General features: G+C 38.4%; 1 protein-coding gene across 1 annotated transcript in view; it reads right to left on the reverse strand.

Moving 5' to 3' along the window:
- Positions 1-820: 820 nt before the first annotated feature.
- The window catches only part of LOC102010276, a 53,155-nt gene continuing 28,063 nt past the window's right edge, over positions 821-25,912 (reverse strand). Inside the window, 4 exon segments of the mRNA XM_013504923.1 lie at positions 821-1,264; positions 23,943-24,042; positions 25,186-25,281; positions 25,366-25,815. Coding sequence (XP_013360377.1) covers positions 821-1,264; positions 23,943-24,042; positions 25,186-25,281; positions 25,366-25,815 — 1,090 coding nt within the window.

Raw genomic sequence — 25,912 nt, forward strand, 5'->3', positions numbered from 1 at the left:
GTGTAGATATTTTAGTGATTACTGTAGGCATTACCATATGCACATATAACTTATTCCAACCTAGTGCTGTCTGTGTTTTATTATTTGAAGGAAAATGTAGAAATATTTTCCCATTTGTCTCCCTTTATCTTCCTACTTTGCATTTAAAAATGTGATTGCTCAGCCATTGTTTCTCTCAATTCTTTCCAGGCTAATTCTTACTCTATTTTTCTGAGGTCATGATGATAAAATGGTAGGCATTTATTTTTAGTGTCCCATGAGTTCTTGAGTCTGTTTTTTCCCCAATCAGTTCTTTCTCTGTTGTTGATTGGGTAAATTCCATTGCTATGTCTTCAAGTTTACTGATTCTATCCTCTATCATCTCTATTATTAAGCCTCTGTAGTGATTTTAGCTTTCAATTATTGTATTTTCAGCCTCCTAGTTTTCATTTGTTTCTTTTTTTATTAGATCTCTGCTAAGACTTTCTATTTTTCATTTATTTCAAAAGAACATACACTTACTTGAGCTATTCTTATGACTGCTGCTTTGAAATGCTTGCCAGGTAAAACCAATATCTGATCCTTCTAATCGATGGGTTCAATAGAACAGGGTGCCTTGATTCTCTTTCTCTTTCTCATTTTCAGGTTAGCTCAAAATAAGTGGTGTGAGAGGACTGGTATTTTATTGAAGTGTTTTATTTAGTAGGCCGTCTCCCTCTTCAGGTAGTACCTGAAGTTTCTAGACTATTTTTATGGGCTTTGGCTTCATTGTCAATGTTTGGAGACTGTAAAATACTGTCTGTGATCAGCTTTCTTCTTTCGGTAGTGTTGGTGCTCCTGTTCAATCCCTGCTGTGTCTGCTTGGGAACTTGTATGCATTTCCTTTCCTAGGTGACCTAATGCGGCTGAACCACTGTCCTGCCACTGTGGGCAGGACAGGGGCACTAGAAACAAACAGGGGCACTAGAAAGTGCAGGACCTGGTGTCGTCGTGCCGCTGGAAGATGGGCATGTGGTGCAGTGCTCTGCTGATGGTGCCTCTGCAGGTGGATTAGCCTGCCTAGTGTGGCACAGATATGGAATCCGTCAGCCTGGGCTTCCCTGCTGCTTGTCTGAACATATTGTCTACCAGCCTGTGCCCAGGCAAGCATGGCCTGGAGCTTTGTGTTGCTGGCTCCTGATGTGGCACTCTGGTCATAGAGAAGGGTTGTGATGGTGCCCTGGGCTTTGCTCTGGGCCTGCTGGGCCCCAGTTGTAGAGCTTGGGCTAGTACATCTGCGTCTTTGCTGTTATTGGTGCAGGTTGATGAAATGACTTGCCACAACCCTAGTGGTGGAGAAGTGTCATAGTTACTTTCTTGTCAGAGACAAATGCCTTATCAGAGACAGAAACCTAACACCCACGGCTTAAGGGAGAAGCTTATTTTGGCTTCTAGTTTTAGAGGTTTCAATCCATATTCAGCTGGGTCCTAGCAGAATGGCACAGCGGAGGAGAGTTGCTCATGGCACGGCAGTTAGTAGCCCAGGGGAGAGAGAGAGAGAGATACAGAGACAGAGACAGAGACAGAGACAGAGACAGAGACAGAGAGAAGGAGAGGGGAGAGGAGGGGAAGGGAGGAGAGAAAAAAGAGATAAACTCTTCCAGGTCATGTTCCTTGTGACCCACCTCCTCCTACCAAGCTTCACCTCCAACATCACATTTAGAGATAAACTCACCATTGGGCTAATTCACTGAGGAGTATCACACCCCCATGATCCAACAATCTCCCCAAAGCCCCACCTATGAGTGGATGAGGTTTGAGGGGGCATCTAGATATAAACCTTAACAAGTAGTGACTAGGGATCCCTTTCATGTTTCTGCTGGATTTCTGCTTTCCAGGTCCTTTGGGCAGAGATGCAAGTATTACTTGGGACTCAGGGTCAGTGCAAGATAGCGGTGGGTTACAGGTCAGTTTTGGTGCCTAGTCTGGGGTATGTGGGACATTAAAACAAAGTAGCAGCAGGAACAACAACAAAAAGTGAGTTTTAAAAATTATTTCCTATGAGTAATTTCCAGATATTTAAATTGTATTTAAAGGAGAAAAACAGGGAAAAATAAGTTCACATCACCTTGTTCTAGAACCAGAAACCCAAGTCTAACTTTGACCACACATGCAAATATTAGCAAAACATTAATAAATCGAATTCAGCAATGTGTAAACTGTATATTAGATGTAAAATCCCAAGAATGTAGTGTTGTTTTCATATTAGAAAAATATTTTTTGTAATTTACTAATTAATAAACTAAAGACAAAAACCATGACATTCATGATCAATATAAGTAAATTAGATAAAATTTAAAGACCTTTCAGGATAAAAATACTTACCAAACCAGGCTTGTCCATACAAAAGCAATGCATCTGTTGAAAAAAATTGACAGTGCCAGACGTGGTGGTGCATGTCTTGAACCCCAGCACTCAGGAGGCTGAGGCAGGAATCTTGCTGTGGGTTTGAGATCAGCCTGGGCTACATAGTAAGTTCAAGGCCAGCCTGAACTATATAGTGAGACCCTGTCACACACACACAAAAAATTGACAGAAGCCATAATTGATAACAAATATTGAAATCTTTTCTCTGAAATCAGGACAGAAAAAAAGAAGCACACTATTTACATTTTTATTAAATACTAATACTTCCAGCTAGTGAGAAAAGGCAAAAAAAAAGATGTAAAAGACATAAGAATGGGAAAATAAAATAGAATACTATTATTTGGAAATGATATGATGATGCACATGAAACAGAAAAATATTAGGATTATAAGGGTTTATCAATATTAATGAAGGCAAAATTATAAATGAAATCAGTTATTTTCTATTTAATAGTGAGAAGCATTAGATGAAATTGAAAAATGATACCTTTGAACATGAAACTATCAAAACTAACCATGAGCCTAGAATTAAATGTAACAAAGTATGTATAAGACTTATATTGTAAAGCTTTTTTGAGGCACATTAATAAACCTATCTGAATGAAGAGATTTGAATGAAAAGAGGTATCATGATACTCATGGCTATTAAAACTTTCAAAAGTAAAAAACCTTAATCCCTCTCCAAACTGACCTATAAATTCAGTACAGTTTATGTCTATATCAGCAATCTAATTCTAAAATTTATTAAAAAAGCAAGGGCTAAAAATATAAGAATAGCTAAGCCTATTTTGTGGAATAAGACATAAGCCCTATTTTACCATTAAAGATCATTACTTATTATGAAATGTGGTCTTTCTGATTGTTTGACATTATTATAATAGGAAGGAACTGGAACAAAGGATAGAAAATTCAGAACCAGAGTCTTGAATTTATGGCCACTTGATTTATGAGGAAGTTGGCCCTGAAGAATTGGTGTGTTTAATAAATAGTACATCAAGCAATTGGATATCAATAAAAAAATAAAATGAAATTGAACCCCTACATGGCACCACACCAAAATTTAATTCTAGGTGGATTATTGAACCAAATGTGACAAGGCAAATTGGAAAGCTTTTAGAAGGTAATATAAATCTTTTTAGCCCCAGTATGAGGACAATTTTCTTAAACATGAAGCAGTGACCATAAATGATTAAATTGATAAATTAAGATAGATTAAATAAAAAAATTCTGTTCCTCAATATGCTGATAGTAAAAAGGAAGAACCCACAGACTTAACAAAAATATTAGAAGCTATAAGTGACAAAGAAATTATATGTAGGTGATATAAAGGCCTCTTAAAAACTAATAAGGAAAAAACACAATTAAATACAAACTAAATGTTTTAACAGTACCTTTACAAAGACAAAATACAAATGACCAGTAAACATGAAAAATGCTCAGTCTAATTTTTTAATTTTTTTGAAATAGGGCCTCACCATGTAGCTCAGGCTAGCCTTGAACTCTGTGTAGCCCAGGCTGGCCTCAAACTCACAGAAATCCCCCTGCCTCAGCCTCCTGAGCGCTGAGGTTATAGGTGTGTACCACCACACCCTACCTTAGTCTAATTATTAACAAGAGAAATCAACAAATTTAAGTCAATAGATGATATCATTGTTTACCCACTAGGCTGACAAAAGACAAGAATCTTGACAATAACATTGTTGAGACTGTGGAGTGACAGAAATTTTTATACACTATTAATGAGATTTGAATTTGAGTAATCATTTTGGAAATCTATTTTGCATTGGAAATTTGTATGATAGGTATCTTTTGACCCAGCAATTTCAATTGCGTGCATACCATGGAGGAATATGTATACATGTGTGTTGAATGACAACGAGCATGACAGTAGAGCTCAGTATAGCCCCAAACTTGAAACCACCCAAATGTGTATTCATTGTATATTTATGAAATGTAGTCACAGGGTACCCAGGTGAATCTTAAAAGTGGGGCAGAAGAAGCAGACTATGAAAGAACACAAACTGTCTCCAGGCCTGGTGGTATGCACCTGTAATCCCTGCACTCAAGATGCTGAGGCAGTAAGATTGCTACAAATTTGAGGTTCCTCTCCCAGACTATATAGTGAATTCAAGGCCAGCCTGAACTGCATATCAAGACCCTGTCTCAGAATTTAAAATGCAGATTGCTTCCATTTACATAAAGTACCAAAATAGGTAACACTAAATAAAACATAGACTTTGAGACTATGGTAGGTATAATAATGACCATCCCCACCACAATTCATACGCCGGGATTCTCACCACTTGTGGAGGACTTAGTGTTTGTAAGGTTAAAGACCTTAGATGGTGAAAGGCTTGTGTATTATCAGATAAACTCAGTATAATCACAAGGTCCATAAAAGTGGAAGAGAGAATTAAGAATTAGAGGAGAATATGATTATCCGAACCTGTAACCAAAGACATGTTTCTTTAAGTTTCAATGAATGCAAGTATACATAGGTGATGTTGCTATCCCAGAAGTTATTACAGAGAAAGTGCTAGATAGAGGAGGTTAGATATTGAATGGTTTTTTTCTTTTTTTCTATTTTTTTTTAGGGAGAATCAGACAGGAGCAATCAGGGTGTTGCAAGTCCTGATTACGCAGTGCAATAATCACGTGTCATATGATGTTCCAATCATCATTTTCTATCTATCCTCCAAATGGAGGTACAGGTAAGGATTATCCCACCTGACAATAGGGTGGTTTTTCTTATATGATAAACTCAAAGTATTAATAAAGAGCAAAATTAAGTGTAGATGATAGGAAATGGAGATAGACTTTTTGGAGATGGAAAGGGGGAAGGAGAGGAGTGAAAGGGATCAAGATATATGTATACTCTGGTGGATTGACAACTGGTGGTCAACTTGTAACACCCAGCTGGACTGAACCAGTGTGGTGCTGGGTGTGGGAGGCCCGCCTGAGGATCATTGCCAGCAGTATAAGAGCAAGAATGGGAGAAGAAGAAGAGAAGCTGTAGGGAGCTATTGGGAGCTGTTGGTTTTCCTGGAGGACATTGTCATGCTGCCTTTCCTGATGAACTCAGCTGTTCCCTTCCTTGAAGGAGCTGGGGACCTTACTGTTGCTCAGAATGGCTTTGGTTCACTTTGGGGGAGCTCTGGTCCTTACTTTGAGCATTGCTTCCTGGCTCCGGAGGGGAAGATGGTGCACTGCTCAGCCTCCTGGAGAAGCTTGCTGCATTGCCTTTCCTGATGGGAACTCAGCCTTCCTCATCAGTGGAGGTGCTAAGGACCTCACTGTTGGTGAGGATGGCTGTGGTACTTTCAGGGGAGCTCTGGTTCTTACCTTGAGCATCACCTCCTGGCTCCAGTTCAAATCCCTCAGTTTGCAAGCACAGATCCTTCATCCCATCAGCACAGACATTCTAGTTTCCACCACTGACCTTTGGGCCTTCCCAGTGCAGATCCATGAAACAGGCCTGCATGAGACATTGTCATGGGCTCTAGACCTCCAGTTGGACCCATGGGAGGCATTGTTATGGGCTCTAGGTCTTCAGCTGGACTCATGCAGGATGTTATTCTGGGATCCAGACACTCAAGTGGAGTCTTTGGTCTTTAGTGTGTGGACAGATTTCCTGCACTCTGTTTTGGTATATGATTCTTTGGATGACTGTTATAAATAATCTTATAAAATATGTGTCCTGTTTTATATTGTTCCCCTTGCAAGCCCCAAACTGCAACACATATATACCAGTTTTGCACAATGAATGTGTTTATCATGTGGGGGAAATACATACTAACAAAGAAAAAAGGATGAAAAAAACACCAAAAAAGAATTAGAGAAGGAGATGCAGTAATGGGACATGCTCCACCGCTGATTTGGAAGACGTTGGAACAGGGCCATAGCCAAGGGATGTGACGTGCCTCAAGGTACTGGAAAAGACAAGGAAATGGGATTCTTGCTTAGACCTTCCAGAAAAGCACGCAGCCTTGCTTATTTTAGCTAGCAAGACCTGTGCTGGATTTCTAAATGTACAGAACTATAATAAAATGATTAAGGGGCTACGTTGAAGAGACCCTGGGTGTAGCCCCCAGCACCATACAAAAAGTGTATTGTTTTAAACCACAAAGTTTGTGGTAATCTGTTACAGCAGTCATAGGAAACAAATACAGGTTTACAATAGTAAAACTAGAAATAAAAGGAAGGAGCTGATGTTATGTGATGAGAGGGATCTCTTTGAGTAGGGGATAAGCAGGATGTAAGGACAGAAAAGAGCCCTTGGAAGGGTGTGGAGCCCTGGCACTGTCCTTGATTTACATTCTGTTTATGTAGGACTTACTTTCAAACTATTATTTATAGATTTGTATTTTTGTGTTATGTATTACTGTTCTTTTTGTGTTTGTTTTTTGAGACAGGATCTTGCTATGCAGTTCAAACTGGATTTGAACTCCCCGGTGCTGGGATTATAGACATGCACCACCACATCTGGCACATATCACAGTTTAATAGTAGATAAGTTTTATTATAAGTTTTCAGATAGGAGATAAAAGTTTTAATTAAAAGCATGAGAGAAAAGGTGGTTCTGAAGCTGGAAATCTTAAGGCTGCTTCCTAGGAGACCCTGGAAAGCTAGGTATTATCATTCCAAATGCTCCCTCAAAGCAAATAAGGGAACAAAGCAGACTGTGTGTTAATCAGACTGTGTTAATTAGGAAAATAACTGAGATAAAGAGAGAAAAGTTAGATTGGGCTTATGGTTTTAGAGGCTGTAGTCCATGCTCAACTGCCCAGTTGCTTTGGGTCTGTGGAGAGGCAGCATATCATGGCTGCAGCGAAGCAAAGTGGACAGGAAGAGGCCAGTGTCCTCAGTGTGTGTTTCAAAAGCACCCTCCGCACAACAACTGGATTTTCTCAAAAAGGTTCCACCTACCAAGAGTTCCACCACCTTTTGCAATGAGCACAATGAGCTGGGGACTAAGTTTTAAAGACCCAGACCTTTGGTAGCCACTTATCCAACCTATAACAACGTCATTCACGTATCTGCATGGGCCTCTCTGTTATCAAGCAACCGCTCAGGTTTTCTCATACTGTGAACCCCCTTGGCCAGCATTTCAACGTATATGAGCTAAGCAGCACAGAGTGTCATACTTCTTTGAATAGTATTTTGACTGCTCATTGTGATTGTAAGTCATAAACAGATTCCAGTTTCTGTGTAAAGGAAAGAAAAATCACAATAAAAAAACATTAAATGAGATTTTCAAGAAGGAGTTGAGAGGCCATGAAGAAAGCAGGACTCAAGCATATCTCGAGCTGCTGCCTGGGAATGTGAACTTTCGCTCTCCTTTTCTCCTTGACTGGCATGTCGAACAACCAGATAATTACATTATTTCCAGAGACTTAAGATGTATATCAAGAGGTTATCAGACTCTTGTTGCATTGACTTTAAAAAGCTACACATACATTCTTTTCTTATCTCGTATGATCACTAAATTCCTGTTCTTGCTCAACCTCAACGGAAGTTTCCTACAAATCAATTTTTTCTGCTTTGCAATAAATCAACACTGTTTACCTATAGAAGCTCTGACTTTTTGGAAAGACTGTCAGTGCTATCTGAATCTGTGACTCCTAAACTGCAAATCCTAAGATCCCAGATAAAGTTCTTCTACTTTTATAATCTCAGAGTTTGAATTAACTGGCAAGATGGTGGCTGCCAGTTTACACAATGTATTAGTAATTAGGATTCACTCATTCAAACTGTCATTTCTTTAGTATCCTCTTAGTCCCAGGTACTAGGCTAAGCTCTGAGGCACTGAGACAAATAGACGGTAGCCCAAAACTCATGGGAACTCCTAGATCATGAAGAGAGATGGACAGTAGATAGAGGGTCATGTGAGAATTTCCATATGAGCAAGGTCTTAGGGAAACATATAGGAAGACATGTCCAAAGTTACTACAGAGAGTAATATACTCTTGATGGGACTGTAATACTTATATCTTGCTGCCCCAAGACTCTGATCTGAATTTGATCATTCCACTTGTTTGAATCACAGTGGTACACACATGACTGTCTGAAAAAATAGGTGCCCCTGTGGCCCCAAAACCAGCCAAATGCTTTCTTTTCTTTCTTTTTTTTTTTTTTCCAGTACCGGGAATCAAACTCACAATGTTGCACTTGCCAGGCAGACACTGTGCCACTGAGCTAAATCCCCAGCCCCAACTTTCTGATGTTTTGTGTACTTTGCACAAATCAACCAACTTTGTGTGTAAAATGTTTTAAAGAAATTCACAAATATAAAATTCTTTTAATTTAATGAAATAAACCCATTTATTGATTATTATAATAATTTTTAAAAATTGACATGAATTGTATTAATTGACATTTACACTTATGGAATAATTATTCAAATTTACCAACTAACTTAGACTCAGTCCACTTATAGACTTCTAATTAAATTAGTAAAAAGGCTGATAAAAGTGACTATATCTGTTTGTATCAACAGTGGCACCAGTCACCCAATGGGATGGGAGCAGACTTCTATAGGAAAGGATTTTTATAAGAGATCAATGGAATGAAAAGAATTATTATAATTTAACTAAGAAGACTAAGCAAGGATGAAAGCACTTTAGGTGACAACTGGTGAAAGATGAGCAGGGGCTGTGTTTATTTGGGACCTGCTTTAACTATCATCTAGAAAAAATTGAGAGAAACCTGTAGGAGAATGGAGGAAGTACTGTCAGGAGTCAAGGTACCAGGATAGGGATAAGGTGTCAGGGCCAAAACAAGTGCACCAGGGAAGATTGGTTAGAAGCAGAAGCAAAAAGCACATTATATGAATTTAATGTCAAGGTCAGAGAGGTAGCTGCAGAATTTGTATGAATATCAGGGGTTGCCTGATAGAATTTTAGGATAGGCTTAGAACTTCCTCTCTGGTGATCATTTTCCACCTTATATCTCCCTTTATTCTCTTTCAGTTTATTCATTCAGCAAATATTTTTTGAGGCACAGGATATACAGTAGTGAATTAAACATAAATGGTCTATTGTTAGATTTTATTTTTTATCTTTTTCAGCATTAGAATTCCCACTCAGGAAAGAACCCTGTGGATGGGGCACATGTACCAAAGCTGTAATGGGTGATGGATCAGCTTTAACCAATGAATGTGGTAATTCTGGAAACATGGATAACATTAAAAAAGAACTTTGTTTAGGCATGTGGACAACCATTTAACTATAGATTGGAAATTTTCCTGATTGCCTAAAACTCCTATAAGTTTCTTCCACTTTTAGAAGTGTGAGGTACATCAGATCTCCTAGTAGTTAGGACCACATTCAGTAGTTCTTTCAGATAAAACATGACCTAGGACAGTGGTGGTGAAACTACAGCACATGTGCTGCAGTGTGCTGTTTGTATCTTTGAAAGCTCTGTTATCATGTTTTTCTTTTAATATGTGACTTTTTTTTTTCTGAACTAAAACCTCAATATTCAGGTTTAATTGTGGCATTGGCACTTTGTGATAAATAAGTGAGTTTTGGGTTGCAGTTTGATCACTCAGGCTCTAAAAGTTTTGCCACCACTGACCTAGAATTTAGGGTCACCTCAAGGAGTACTAGAAATGATTGAGGTGCAATTGAGTTGAGAATCTCAAAGTAGCTGGAAAAAGGGAAATATAATACAAGATAGAACCAGGCATGGTGGTGCAAACCTGTAATCCCAGCATTTGGGAGGTTGAGGTAGGAGGATCACTGCAAGTTAGAGGTCAGCCTGAGCTACAAAGTGAGGTCAAGGCCAGCCTGAGCTGCATAGTGAGACCCTGCCTCAAAAAGAAAAAAAAAAATACAATGTAGAGAGAAGATATTTAATTTACTTTCTTATTCCTTACTTCTCTCTATTTTTCTTTTTTATTGTTCTTTCTCTAGTGGATAGGGAATGTATAAAACATATACTTTACAAACTTTGAATTTAAATACCCTACCATCTGTGGACAAAGGATTACTTTTTAACTCATATTCAATTTTCTATCACAGGAAACTTGATTGGTTCCACTTGGATTGGATACCTACTGCTGGTCCAATCAACAGACAGAGTAGATTGGGGTGGGTGGGACTACCACCACATTGAACAAAATGGCTGCCAGGGAGTCACTGTTCTGAGTACAGGAGGGGCAGAGGAGTTAGTCGACAGAAGATACTAGTTCCTCAGGGATATCTTTGCTTCTCTTTTATTCTCTGTAATTTATATTCTCTAGGGGCTGGGGATTTAGCTCAGTGGCACAGTGCCTGCCTGGCAAGGGCAACATTGTGAGTTCAATTCCTGATACCAGAAGAAAAACAAAAAAAATTTATATTCTCTAGTAGCTTCCTTGGTGAGATTATTGACCCTTAGACGTTTAAATATCATCAGTAGGCTAATTGCCAGACTTTAAACTATGGCCTAAATTTCCATTTCAAACTCCAGACCTGTGTGTCCAGCTACCTATTTGAATTTCACTTGGCTCTGAAAAGGACATCTCAACTTACTAGGTCCCAAAGTCAACCACTGATTTCTCCCAAATACAGAACAACATAAAAAAAAAAAAAAAAAAAAACCCAACTCTGCTCCACTACAGCCTTCTTTATCTTTCCCATTTCCAACATTATTATTTTATGTTGAAGCCAAAATCTCGAGTTATTCCTGTCTTCTCACTTTCTCTCAAATCTCACGTCTAATAAACTAATAAATGATTGGAGTACAATTGATTTTCCTTCATGATATGTCTAGACTTTGACTCCTTTTTATAACCTACTGTCATAGGTCTAGTCCAAGCCATGCCATTCTTTGCCTGATTAATGTTAATGCTGCTTCTCTTTCTCCTAGCTCACCTCAACATTAACTAATTTTCTCAACCACTGAGTCAAATCCCACAATTCTTGTTCTCAAACTTCTCCACAAAATGTGGTCCCATGTAATTTACGGTTCCTTAACATTCTGATTTCATCTTCAGAACTCTCCCTCAGCCCTTTGGCTTTAGTCATTGTGACTCTTGGTTGAACCTCAGCTCCAATCATTTCCTTGCTTGCAGCTTTTCCTGATATACCTTAGCTAGTGGCATAAAGCCAAGCCTTGAAGCCTAGAGGCGTGTGTGGAGATTAAATCTCCAACCCTCACTCTATTTCTATCCGCTCTGTCACTTCACTCTAGCTACACAGGATGATTTACGGTCCACTCTAGACCCCTTGCTAAGAATTTGTTGTGCTTCCTTCTCTTCAATTCCTGACCCTGAAAGAGCATGGACCTCAGTGGTAGTGCCTGATGCTTCCAATCACACTTGAAGGCCAACCTGTCCCCAAACACAGCCTCATGCACTGGAACATGGTGTTACTTTCTGTTCTTGGCAAAATTCTGTTCTTTGCTAAATGTATCACAGAACAGAAAACACATGGCCAGCACAGGTGCTTTCATGGAACAATAAGTAATTTCAAGAGTGCCATCCATTCCTCTAGAAATAATTTAAAATATGAAAAAAGAGCTGTATACAGAAAAGTGTTTATAACAGTATAGTTGGAACTGAAATAACATTAAGAGTATAAATGTTCTAAAATTTTAGGAAATAGAAAAGTGCTTGTGATAAAAAGAAAATGCTGGAGTATTCTACAGTATGTAACATTCATATATTTTGGAGTATATAATATTAATGTAAATTTTATAGTATATTACATTAATGTAAACTTTGTAGTATATTACATTAATGTAAACTTTGTAGTATATTACATTAATGTAAACTTTGTAGTATATTACATTAGTGTAATTGTGATGCACATGGAAAATATTTTTGAAATAGGTTAGATAAAAGAAACGAGCTTATAATTTAAGTAACATTATATTCCAACTTTTTGAAAATTCTGTACACATTTACTACAGCAGTACTTGACAATAACAGCATTTTGTTGGCTGTCTCCTTCCCAGATACCATCGTAAGTGCCGTTAAGACACTATTCTCAGTCAGGCATGGTCATATACACCTGCAATTCCAACTACTTGAGAAGCTGAGGCAAGATGATCATGAATTCAAAGCCAGCTGGGGCAATTTAACAGACTCACAAAATAAAATGAAAATGGCTGCAATGTACCTGAGTGATATAGCACCTGCCTCATGTGTGAGAAGCCTTGGGTTCAATCCTTGATAACACCACCACAAAAAAAAACCAAACCAAACCAAAACCACTATTCTTTGGCTGGAATTGTAGCTCAGTGCTGGAACTTTTTCAAAGCATATGCCATTGTCATTACACACACACACATATATGTACACATACACACATCTGTGAGCATGCACACACATGTACACACACACACATTTTATCCTCATTGCCACAAAAAAGGGAGGAAAAATTATCCTATTTTTAATAAATGTGCATTTATTTGATGACAAAAGATATTAAGTACATATAATATATATAAAATATAATATATATAAATGGTAGAGGGGGTTTATTTTGGCATATTCACACATGCATGTCACATATTTTGATCATTCTCCCACTTACCTCTTCTCTTTTCCTCTCCCCTTTCCTAACCCTCTTCCTCTTGTCTAATAGTATCCCTCCTCTTTTATATCATCTCTCTTCTCTTAAGAATAAAAATGTTTTTCTACCAGATTCCTGATATGGGAGAAAACAGGCAATGACTATCAGAGTCTGGCTTATTTCACTTAACATGATGATCTTCAGTTTGATCCATTTTCTTGTCAATTACATGATATCATTCTTTTTTATGTCTAAATAATATTCTACTTTATATATAAACCACACTTCTTTTATCCACTCATTTGTTGATAGGCCCCCTAGGCTGTTTCCATTGCTTAAATATTGTTAATTGTGCTGCAATATACATGGATGTCAGATATCTTTATGGTACACTGACATTACTTGTGCTAAGAAGTGGTGTAGCTGGATCAGATAGTATCTCTAGTTTTAGTTTTGTGGGAAATTTGATACCAACTTTAACAATGATTGTACTTATTTACAGTCTCATCAGTAGTGTAGAATTCCTTTCCTCTGCATCCTCACCAGTATTGTTGTTTGCTGTATTCTTAATGGTAGCCAGTTGGAGGGGAATGGAATACAATCTCAATGTAGATTGGACCTGAATTTTGCAGATGGTTACTACTGGGTGTTGCATTTTATTATAGTTGTGTGCACCACCATGTCTGGCCTGTCATAGATTCTTCTGCATGTTTTGATATGATCATGTGGTTGTTGCTCTTGCTTCTGTTTATGTGGTGTATTGCATTTATTGATTTGTATATATTGAACTATCCTTTCATCCTTCAGATGAAGCCTACTTGGTCAGGATGTATGATCTTTTTAATGATTTGTTGTTTTCTGTTTGTCAGTATCTTAATGAGGATTTTTGCATCAATGTTCACTAAAGAGGTTGGGGTGTAGTTTTATTTTCTAGTTGGGTCCTTGTGTAGTTTTAGAATCAAGGTAACACTAGCTTTTAGGAATAAGTTTGGTAGTACTCACTCTCTTTCAATTTCATTAACAAGTTTGAGGAGTATTGGTGTTAGATCTGCCATGAAGTTCTGATGGTATGGCAAGTGAGTTAATCAAGAACACCATTCACAAGAGACCAAAAGAGCAGAAATAAATAAAGCTTTATTGAGCTGGCTGATGGGCAGTCTTTAACCAGGAGCCAGAGAAGGTGTCTGCAGTGATCTGGGTCTCATCAGTTTAAGTACATTTTAGGTTTCCATAGTAACCATTATCTCATTTTTGGGACTCTTACAAGAATGTCACACAATTATCACAAAGTTTACTTCTCCCAAAAGGTTAGACAACCAAATTCCAAATGACCATTTCAGTTTAACTTTTAGCCCACTTCCCAATTTGTCCTGTTTATTTTGTTCCTATTTTATGATTTTGCTTTCCTTTACGTGGATTGATAACTAACCAAGAGGAAGAGGTGACAAGTGGGGTCAACTGCAGCTTAAGAGAACTTAAGTGATTCCTCTTAAGATGGAGTTAAAAAAAAAAATGAAGTCTCTCTTGCCATATCACTTATAGAATTTGGTGATGAATCCATCAGGTCCTGAGCCTTATTTAGCTGGAAGATTTGATCTTACTGCTTTAATTTCTTTGCTTGTTCTTCCATTACTCAGGGTTTTTATATCTTCTTGGTTCAGTTTTGGTAATTCATATGTATCTAGAAATCTACTTTTCTTATGGATTTTGCAATTTATTGGAATATAGGTTGTTGAAATAGTCACTAATAATCTGGATTTTGCAGCTTCCTTTTGCCTTTTTCATTACTAATTGCATTGATATGGGTCTGTCTTTTTGTTTTGGGGCAAGCATGGCTAAAGTCTTGCCTATTTTGTTTATTATTTCAAAGAATTAGCTCTTCAGTTGATTGCTTCTTTGTATTTTTTGTAGCCTCAGTTTTACGAATTTCTTCTCTGATCTTTATAATTTCATCCCTTGTATTATTTTTTGATTTAGATTGTTCTTTTTTTTCTTAAACTGCATCATTAATATTTAAAGGGGCCCACTCTGTTTTTCTGATGTGACTCTTTGCATGGCAGCTTTCATTGTGCTCCTTAGGTTCTGCTATGCTGTACTGGCATTATTATTATTATTATTTGATTCTAGTCACTGTCTTATTTCTTCCTTGATCTGCAACACACTGATTACTTGAGTGTATTGTTTAATCTTCATGTTTGTATAACTTCTGTGGGTATTTCTGTAATTGATTTCTAGTTTTGTTTCACTGTGATCTGACAATATGCATGGGGTAGTTTCAATTCTTTTGTATTAATTTAAACATGCCTTATGGGCTAGTATGTTGTCTGTTTTGGAGAAAGTTTTGTGTGCTGCTGAGAAGAATGTGTATTTTGCTTTCGGGTGGAATTTTCTGTAGTTATCTGTAAGTATAACTTCATTTAACTGAAGGTGTGGTTGTACTCTGATATTTCTTTTTTTTCTGGTTAACTCATCTATTCATGATAGAGGGGTTTTGGGTTCCCTTACTATAACTGTGTTGATAATAATCTAATTTTTTTTACCAGTAGTGTTAGTTTCATGAAGTTGTATGTACCAGTGTTTGGTGCATATATGACTTTAATTGTTATATCTCCCTGTTGAATTGTTTCCAAAACCACTATATAGTGACTATCTTTGCCTCTTTTAATTAGTTTTGGTTTTGAGCCTATTTTGTTTGAAACTAAGATAGCTACTCTTGCTTGCTTTGGGGATCCTAGTGTGTGAAATAATGTTTTTGCATCCTTTGATTCTAGCTCATGAATTACCTTTGGATTAAATGTGTTTCTTCTATATAGCATAACATTGTATTTTTTTTCCAGTCTATCAATCTTTGTCTTTTGATTGAGGAGTTGAGACCATTCATATTGAGAGTTACTACTGAAAGTTATTCATTTATTTTTGTTATTCTATTATTTTCCTGTTGCTGAGTTTTTCCTCTCATTTTGCTTAAGTGTTCACCCTACCTGGTGTATTCATTCCACTAGACTTTCTGATATTATTGACTTCATTGTCTCTTTTTAGACGATTTTAAGGATGCTTTTAAGTGATGAATTGGTGGTTGAGCATTTCTTAAAGTACTTATTCTCATGGAAAGAACTTATTACTCCATCAGTTTTGAAAGAGTGTTTCAGGATACATTAGTCTGAGTTTGAAATTGTTTTCTTTTAAGGGCTTAAACTCTTCACTCCAAGCTTTCCTGATTTTAAAGTTTATGTTGAGAAGTTTGCTATAATTTTAATGGTTTAATTTCTTTATAAATGATGTGTTGCTTTTCTGTAACAGCCTTTAAGATTATGTCCTTGCCTTGGGCTTCTGGGATTTTTACTATGGTGTGGTGTGGAGCAGTTCTTCTCTCATCCTGGTTGTTTGGGGTTCTATATGTATCACTTATTTATAGGTCTATTTCCCCTCCATAGTTGGAAATATTTTTATTTCTCCTATTCTTTTTTTTTTTTTTGGTACTGGGAATTGAACTCATGACCTCACGCTTGCCAGGCAGGTGCTGTGCCATTGAGCTAAATCCCCAGTCCCCAAATATTTTTATTTCTGTAAAAAGTTTTTTAAATGCCATTAATGTTGTCCTCTAATTTTTTATTAATTCCAATTAATCTTAGGCTTTGCATCATTTAGCAGTTTTGGAATCCATTTTCCATGATCTCTTCTTTTTGAAGGTATGTTGAGTATATTTCTGAGTATATTGTTACCTGTATAGGCCCTATCTTTTAAAAGTTCTGACTTTCTTCTCAGATCCGTCACCTCTGTTTTCCATACATTTTTGAGACAGCGTCTTGCTAGGTAGTCTAGGCTGGCTTCAAACTCATGGCAAACCTCTTGTCTCACACTCCCAAGTACTTAGATTACAGGCATGTGTCACCACACAGAGCTGCATGTCTTGGATTTCTTTCTTGCATTTTTTTATTTTCATGGGCTCTAGTTTTTTCTTAAATTGGTCATTCATGGTTTTTGTCATTTAGCGTCACAAAATTTTTTATTAGTGTCTTCTGTAAACTCACTTATCATTTTATTAAGTCCTTGTCTGTTTAGTTATATCATCTTTGAGCTCACCAAGGAACTTATTGACCTGTATATATTTTTTATTAGTTCATATACTTCAGATGTTTAATTTTTTATTTCCTCCCCATTAATGCCCCAAGTATCAACTTGTGAGTAGTTTGAAGTTTTTTCAGGTATTTTTGCCTCATTTTCTCAAATTGTGTGTGTGCATGTGTGTGTGTGTGTGTGTGTATGCACTGAAGCTTGAAGACTGATTACACCAGAAAGACTTTGTTTCTGGCATGCATCCCTCATTTGTGTGTTTTCCAGTGGTGTGCACTGGGTGTGGCTTTGTATAGGCCTTTGCTTATGTCCCATGATTTGACCACTTCTATTAATGTGGGGAGCCAAGGGTGCAGTCTAACTTGCCTAGAAATCATTTCTCTGGAATTGAACTATAGTACTGTTGATGACACAAAACATACCAGATATTGGCATACACTAAAAAGCTAAATAATAGCAACCAATATATCACTCTGGCAATAACAACAAATCAGCAACAATAATAGAGTCCAAGACTAACTGGATATTGCCATACTATAAGCACCAGTAAATGCTACCACAGTGTCACCCTTAACAGTAGAAAAGAGATGTGCAAAGATAATATAGACACAAAAACAATACAAATATTTATATACAGTAAATATCTTTTAATTGCAACAAGTATATCACCATTAATAATAAAAATGAATTCAACAATAGCACAGAGTTAAGAAAATATCTAAAAATTAATTCAGCTTATTAGTAGTACTAATAAAAATGGATAGGTGGGAGCAAATGAAAAAATCAAAAGTTGAAAAATAAAAAGGTGGATGAAAAAAGGAGAGAAAATAAGAGAAAGGATCCTATTTCAGAGTAAAAAAATTAACAGAATAAGATTAAAGTGGTTGAGGCAGGAAGATCACCATAAGTAAGGTCAGTTTAGGTGATCTAGTAAGTTCAAGGAAGGCTAGCCTGAACTATATAGTGAAACCCCTTTTTCCAAACAAACAAACAAACAAACATTTAACTGAACAGAACAAGAAAAAAAATTTTAAAAGTTGCAAAAGAGTGGAAAAAAAGAAAAAAACTAAATCTCCCAAAATATATTCTTCCTAGCCTGAGTTTAAACTTCTTGAGGGGTCTATGTTTAGCTCAAACTTTCTATGTGATTGTATGTTGAGGCTGTCTTTGCCCAATGACTGTGGTAGTGAAATATAAGATTAGGGCATGGCAAAGCTGGCAGGGGACATAGACATGACCTGTTAATTACAAGATTCTGGACACATGGGCACCTTTCAGGACATATATATAAAAGTTCTCAGATTTTCTCAAAATTTGGATGGCATATAAGGATACAGGTGCCATGAAGAGCCCTCTACCATAACTTTCTTCATAGTCGGCTGCCCTGATTTATCTGGGTTGTCCTTTCATTGGATTTTCTCCTTTTACTCAGCTCATAGTCACTCTGCAGAGTCAGTTTTCCCCTCTCTCTTCACTTTTTTTTTTGTCTTTTTGAGACAGAGTTTCACTAGGCAGTTCAGGCTGACCTTGAACTCATTTCTTAGCGCAGGCTAGCTTCAAACTCACAGAAATCCCTCTGCCTCAGCCTCCTGAGTGCTGCAATTACAGGTGTGTGCCACCACACCTGGCTCACTCTTCACTTTTACTTTCATGAATAAACTTGGCTACTGCTTTTTTGCTCATTTCATCCAATTCTTTGTACACAATGAGAAGAACCTGGAAATGTAACTCCAGAGGGAGAAGTGAGCAACTCAGAACCCAGTAACATTTAATTGGTGAGCCACAGCAATTTTAGATTTGCCAGTGGTGCAGGAAACAGAAGTGGCACTCCAGAGAAGTAGAGGGAAGCAAACTTTCTTAAGCCAGCTGGCACAGAGGAGTTAGGCACGCCAAATTCTGAGCCCCGAGGATGGGGTTTGTGGGCATTATATAGGGCCATTTGGTGGGAAAAGGGAAGCAAGCTAAGGTACAGAATTGGAACAAAGGCAGTTATTCAAACATGACAGTTTTATAACTTTGAACATCTGGTTGGCCATGGCCAGCTGTGGAGTAACATGAGAGGATGTGGTGAAGCCCTTTGCTTTCTTGGTACAGGAAAAGGAGGAGGGAGTGTTCGGCAAGGTACAGAAACTGCTGTAATCTTGTGGTTAGAATAACAAAGTAAGAACATAGCATCTGATGGGCAGAGTTCAGGTTTGAACCCTTGAAGGGGTGGAGTCCTAGTGTGGTCTATTGTACTATCTCAAAGAGCTACCCTATAATAGTAAGGTGATCCCAGAAACCCTAAAGTGTTATTCTGTAGTTGTTCTGTAGCAAAATCTTAGCAATTAAACCTTTCCCCAAATGGCTCCTGATTAAACACTCTAGAATATTATCTTTCTCTGAAAAATCAGATTTAACTGGAAAATAAACCTTATCATCATTTTTCAGGGTGCTTGTAATATAAGTCTTACTCCAAAAACAACCCCCAGTCATGACTGTTTATCCAGACAGACACAGTTAGTACCTCTTTTGCAGCATATTATAGATATATTAAATTCTAAAATAATATTAATGTTAATTACATAAAATTATATTAATTATATGAGTAATGTTAATGTATAAATAAATAATATTGACATAAATACTTAAAATATAAATTATAGTCAACTATTTATAAATACCTTGCCACAGGGACCCCTTTATAATGCTGTTAAAATATATAAACGATATGTCTACTTATCTTGTTTTAAAATTTTGTACGATTGTTTTCATTGTTTTTCTCTTTAATAGAAAAATAAAGACAGGTCTGCTGGTATTTCCCAGAGCAAGTGACCCAAGGGAGAGCAAATCAGAGTTAAATTTTTGTTCTCTAACCTTGAAAGTTACATTCCATCTTTATCCATATGTTTATCTATGTATATCTCTCCTTATTAAGTAATATCCTAATATAAGTTAGCTATATTTTGTTTGGAAGAGGATTGCACAAGGGTATGAATATAAAAATAGTCTGGCGTGTGATTTTTTCTTGGATGAGCTTTTTATGGACTATTAGGTGAAAGAACCAATGAGAACTGATAACCACTTGATGAAAAAAAAGTACAGAAACCAAAAGTTAGCTACAAAGTAGGAAGTTAAGAAGTCAGTTGATTCCTCAGCTTCCAGCATGTGCTAGGTCTGCTGATTATACTTCCATTGCTACCTTGGTCCTTTTGTCCTCCAAGCCTGAGAGGCCTACATGCTTCAAGAAAGCAGATTTTTTGCATTATTAAACATTTAATATCTTCAAAAAACACAATTATGAATATCTGCATATCTCCAGGAAACAAATCAGCAAATCTATTTGTATCTATCTCAGAAGCAGATTAGGAACTAGTAGCTTCTTACCTCTTTTCTTCCTCCATTTTGGGTGCTCTACCGTCTTCTTGCCTGGACACTTGGGACAGGCCTGGCAGAAATAAAGAGGAATTATTATGGTTTGTATATGAGTTGTCTCCCACAGCTCATTGTGTTGAAGGTTTTGTTGCTGATGGGTTTTTGGGAGGTCATTGGATCATGAGGGCTCTAGCTTCATCAAGTGGCTTAGTTTGCTTATTATAGATAGTTAAGTTACTTAGAAATATTATAGGCATTCATACAGGGCTGGGTCTTCCAAAGGTCAGCGCAGAAGACATCCGTTGGTAGAGGTGCATTTGTTGAAGCTTAGGCTTCCGGACAAACAAGAATGACTATACTCATATACTTCCTCTAGGGATGAGCAGCAGTGGCTGATATTGTAAGAAGGCATTAATCACTTGGGGTGGGGGACCAAAACCTCCCTAGCCCATTTCATCCTGAGAAATCCTTATTCCTTCCATGTATGGTTGTTACATGGCTTACTTCCCCATTTGATCCCCATTTAATCAATATTACCCAAGCAACTATACATGAAATCCTATTGGTACACCACAGTTTTGTCCCACCTTAAACCTGCCTCACCTTGTGGTTTTGCTCAATAAGACACTCTTGAGAAGTGGGATTGGCAGGCAACCCACTTTCCGGGCCCCCTTCTGTCCCTCTTAGACAAAAGCTTTCTTTCTTTCAATAAATTTTTCCTATCTCCGGTACCGGGAACTGAACTCACGACCTTGCGCTTGCCAGGCAGGCACTTTTGCCTCTGAGCTAAATCCCCAGCCCTTTTTTTTTCCTATTCTTAACCAGTACAAAAAAGAAGAATTATACAATAAAGGCACAGACGGCTCTCTGCTCTACTCCATGCTGATTGCTGTTGTTGCTAATGTTTTGTAGATGTGTTGTAGTGATTGACTGATTATGTCAACTTGAGAAGTTTAAAAGCATAACTAAACTTGGCTCAGCAATTGGCTCAGCAATTCTACACCCTAGGGTGTAGAGGAGCCACCTTAGGATGTAGAGGAACCACCCTAGGGTTGATCATCACCTAGATGATATAAAAGGGAGATGAGGATAGAGGATCTTCCATTCCTGTTGGAGGAGCTCCAGTCTTCACCTTCAGCTTGGACTTCGTCTCCTGCCTTCTAGTGCAGACTCTTCAGCTTCCACCTTGGATCCTTCAGCCTTCTGTCGCAGACTCATGAACCTCTTGGTACAGACTTGCACGGAACTCTGCAGTGAACTCCAGACCCTGGACTGATTCCTTCAGTCTTTAGTGTGCAGACACCGTCTGCACACTTCTTCATACAACTCTCTGGCTGACTGTCATAAGTCAATCTTGTAATTTCTTATACATTTGTACATCTTGTGTTATATCTGTTTCTCCAGTAAAACCCTGACTAATACATGTATGTTCTTTAACTTTGGGACCTCACCTGCAAAAATCTCCACTGGGTCCCCTGAGTGGGCTGACAAATGTTCACACTCATGAGAAAAACAAAAATAACAATCAAAACAAGTAGGCAAAAAACTCAAAAAAACAAAGAAAAAAGAAAGAAATCTCTCTGTGATTTTAAGCCTGTGGTTACATTCTGGGGTCTACAGTTTTGTGGCAGTGTCCAACTCAGAGCATGACTCTGCTCTTGTTGGTAGACTACTTGGGAGGCAGTCAGAGCCCAGATCCATGCTGCATAATCCCAGAGAGCCTGAAGTAGGATTTGGTTAGAGTACCAGTTCTGTTACTTTCAAATTCACTGAAGTTCAGGCTGATCCTGGCCTCTGGTTATGGGGTTGGGTCCTGAGTCTTTCAATCTAAAACACTCTGGGTGCCAGCCTGATGTCTGTTCCTGGATCCTGGACACCTCTTGCAGTTCTCCCTCACCCAGTCACTGTGGGATTTCAACACTGGGAGTCCTGAGATCAAGCCAGTGCACAGCTGCTTCAAGTCCCAGGTTCAGACCTCTCCCTAAACTGGCATCCCACAGAGCACCATCACCAGGGGACACAGAATTCTCTTCAACTTGAGTCACTCACCAGGTGTTGTAGTGTCCAGCATCCACTCTCTGCTTCACCGGTGCACTTCTCCCTGGAGGCCTCTAAAGTCACAAGCCCTCATTATGTCTCTATAGATTGAATCCTCTCTCACATCACAAGCCAGGAGCTGGGGAGAAAGTGCAGATTGACCTCACCTTTTTTTTTGCATTTGAGTCTGTCTCTTCACTTTCTCTGTGGGCTGAAATTTTCCTTGTAGATCCTCCGTAGGCTCCAAGAAGCCACTTCCTCCTCCTTTTCTTCCCCAAGTTGTTATTTTCTAGCGCCTGGAATTCAAATCTTGGAGAGGTTGACTTGCTGTTGTTTACCACTCCACCATCTTCTGGAAATTCAACCTGATGTTAACTAATCAGTTATTTTCCAGTTTCCCTGTCCTTACCTTACAAGAAAGGTTACTTTGACCAATCTGTTTTTTGTTTGGGTCTGTCTTTTTCAACCTCTTTCTGTCTATAAAATAAATCTCTCTGCTTAGCCCATCAGAGTATTTGTTTATGAAGTGAAGTGTTGCCTGATTGTTGAATCAAAATGAAGTCAATTAATATTTTTAAAGTAAAGCTGGTGTGGTGCCAACTACTTGGGTGGCTAAAGCATGATGATCACTTGAACCCAAGAGTTTGAGGCTAACTTAAGTGGCACAGTAAGATTCTTTAAAAAATCTTTTAACTAAATCATTGTAATTATTTTTCTTTTGACACGTCAGGCATCAAAAATAAAAACAGGTCATCTGTGAGCCTGTGATCTCCTCTATTCATGCAACAAATATTTACTGAGCACATTTACTGCGCTAGCACTGCCTTGTCGGTGAGAGAGCTGGGAATAGAATCTCTGGAGCTTACATTCAGGTAGGAAATCAAGGAAAAGATAATTAATACATGAGATAATAGTGTGTGAGTGCTGCACAGTCAAATGAACCAGGTTAAATAGAATAGAGGACATCAAATACAGAGGTTAGAAAAGTCTCCATTGTGACAGTTGAAGAGACCTGAACATGTGACCAGCCCCTTAGGTTTATAGGTTCAGGTTCATTTGCTAGTTGCTGATCAAATCAAAGGAGGCTATATATTTTGGTAAAAAGGACAAAAAAGATTTGTTCAAAGTTAGTTCTAAGGGGATGAAGGAGCCCATTTGCTTCATTTCATCATTTATAGGTGGGCAAGGGTCTTTTAGAGTAAGGAACAGACCATGCAGATCTCTCTCCTTGCTTTGTCTCTTTCAGTCATCTTCAGTTCATCCTCCTCCTTCTAGTGGAAAGGAAACTGGGTGCAGAAGCCAGCCCACTAGTCTTGTACATGAACAAGGATAAAAAACAAGACACACAGAATTGGGTTAAAATGTGGGAAGGCAGAGGCCTGTCTCCCTTTGACAAGGGACCCTAAGTGACAGGTTCACTCTGCCTTATTCACTCAGACACGGGAACAAGCAATTAGGGTATCATGAGATTCATCTGCCTCCCACCATCCATGGTGCTTTCTGGGTAAACCACAGGATCTCAGCTGTATGAACTTTTTCCTAGAAACTGCAATGTGTCTGCATGCTTACATGTCACTTTTTTCTTAGTACTCACAGAAGAGGCCAAGGTCTCAATCTTCCTGTCTGGTCTCCCACAACTTGGCTCCAGCCTCCTGAGGCAGGTGATAGGTGCATATTCTGTCACTTCTTTTGGGCTGGGGAGAAGAAGGGTTGTTTGTTACATGCTCAGCAGGAGAAAGTCTGGAGGAGATGCTTATCTCTAAAACAAAAACAATCTAACTTTTAAAGTTTCATGTTGCAGGGCAAGTTACAATTCTTCCCTTGCTTTCTTACAGTCCTCTATCTTGAGGGCTCTGAGGTGCCAGATCACCTGTCTGTCTGTCTCATGTTGGATTGGCAGGCACATTCCATCACAAGTAGCTGAAACAAGAGCAAGGGAAAGCCAGATGCTTGAGCCGGAAAAAGCATCACTAAAGTTATTGTGAGGGACACTGTGGGTACAAAGTTTGGGTTGGCTGAGGACATGCAAGGGTGTAAACCCACTGTTTAGTACAGGTGCAAAGTGGAACAAATTATGTAACTGTGACTTAGCATTAGATAATCACACACGCATGCAAACAAGAATGTAAATAGGTGATAACGACACATATAAGAAATAAACACTACAGATGCAACTGTTCTTTCTTGCTGCCTGCCTGCCTTTTAACTGATGTCTGCTCCATGAGCTTTCTTTTCTCTTAGGATCTCATCTTTGAAAATACTACTCCAGGTCCCCATCCTTGACAGTCGTGGAGTCCATACAAAAGAAAGCTGATGTCAGAAAGTATCTAATCAATCTACTTTCAGAAGGGGATTTTGTTTTAGACAACCATGCATAAGAGCTGTTTATTTATTCAAATATTTATTGAGCAGCTAAAAGAGATACAAAGTTAATTAAAACAAGAGACGAGCCATATACACACATAATAGCAATATGTAAGGTTCACTGAATTGCAGCAGTTAAAGGGAAAACAAAAGTGCTTTAGGAGAAAGATGGCTTCTAGGGCTGGGGATATAGCTCAGTGGCACAATCCCCTGCCCAGCAAAAGCAAGGTTCTGCGTTTGATCCCTGGTACCCCCACCTCCAAAAAAAGTATCTGAAGATTGCTTCCAGCCTGGAAGAGGGTGTCAGTGGCAAATCAGAAAAGGGTATTGAGATTAAAATAGAAGACTTCAGTCTGGATTGTTGATGACACTCATTATGGACTACTATTTGTCTCTCCTTTTCTTTTCTCCCCACCTTTGGGCTTAATTTATCAGTAGTGCTCAGGACTGTTCACTGTGGTTTTTTTCTATACTTGCTTGCATTTTTTGCTTTAATATCTTCTATAAATCTAGGTCTTTTGGGTATTTTAGGAGTCTTTTCCTGTTTTGTGAAGATTGCTTGGCCTTTTGATCTTGCTGTTGATGGTTTTGAGTCTTTTGCATTCTGGTTTGATTTTCATGCATTTTTGGCTGGAGTATCTCATGTCAATATCTCCACTGGAACTTTCTCCTCATTTTCCTCATCATCAAAATCATCATCATTGTCATCATGATCATCATCATTATCATTATCATCATCAGCACCAGCTAATTTTACTATTTTCTCTGTAACCTTGGTACCATTTCCAGGAGCACATCTCTTTCCACATATGCTCAAGAGTTTTCCATCTTCCTCCTCCTCCTCCTCTGGTTCTGCATCTTCCTCCACAACTACTAAGTGCTGTCCATTAATAGGCACAGGCCCTGAACAACACTTCAGCCTTAAGACAGGTGGTGTAATTTCAAAGCCCTCAAGGGAAACTGTTGGTTGTACAGTCATTTTCAAAGTTACCAGCATTAATTTAATTGGGTTGTCTTCATAATTCATAGCCTATGTTTCCACAATGTGCAATTCATCCTTTGCATCATCCTCTAAATTGACTGTTCTTAATGACAACTGGTCCCTCGGAGCCGGCCGAGCAGGCTCCCCCAGCCCCCCGCGCCTTGCGCCCAGGCAGCCAGTTCTCCGGGAGCTGCAGCGCTCCTGGGTCCGAGTGTGGG

The sequence above is a fragment of the Chinchilla lanigera genome, unplaced genomic scaffold (genome assembly GCF_000276665.1).
Source record: "Chinchilla lanigera isolate Chin_1 unplaced genomic scaffold, ChiLan1.0 scaffold00093, whole genome shotgun sequence".
Classification (NCBI taxonomy): domain Eukaryota; kingdom Metazoa; phylum Chordata; class Mammalia; order Rodentia; family Chinchillidae; genus Chinchilla; species Chinchilla lanigera.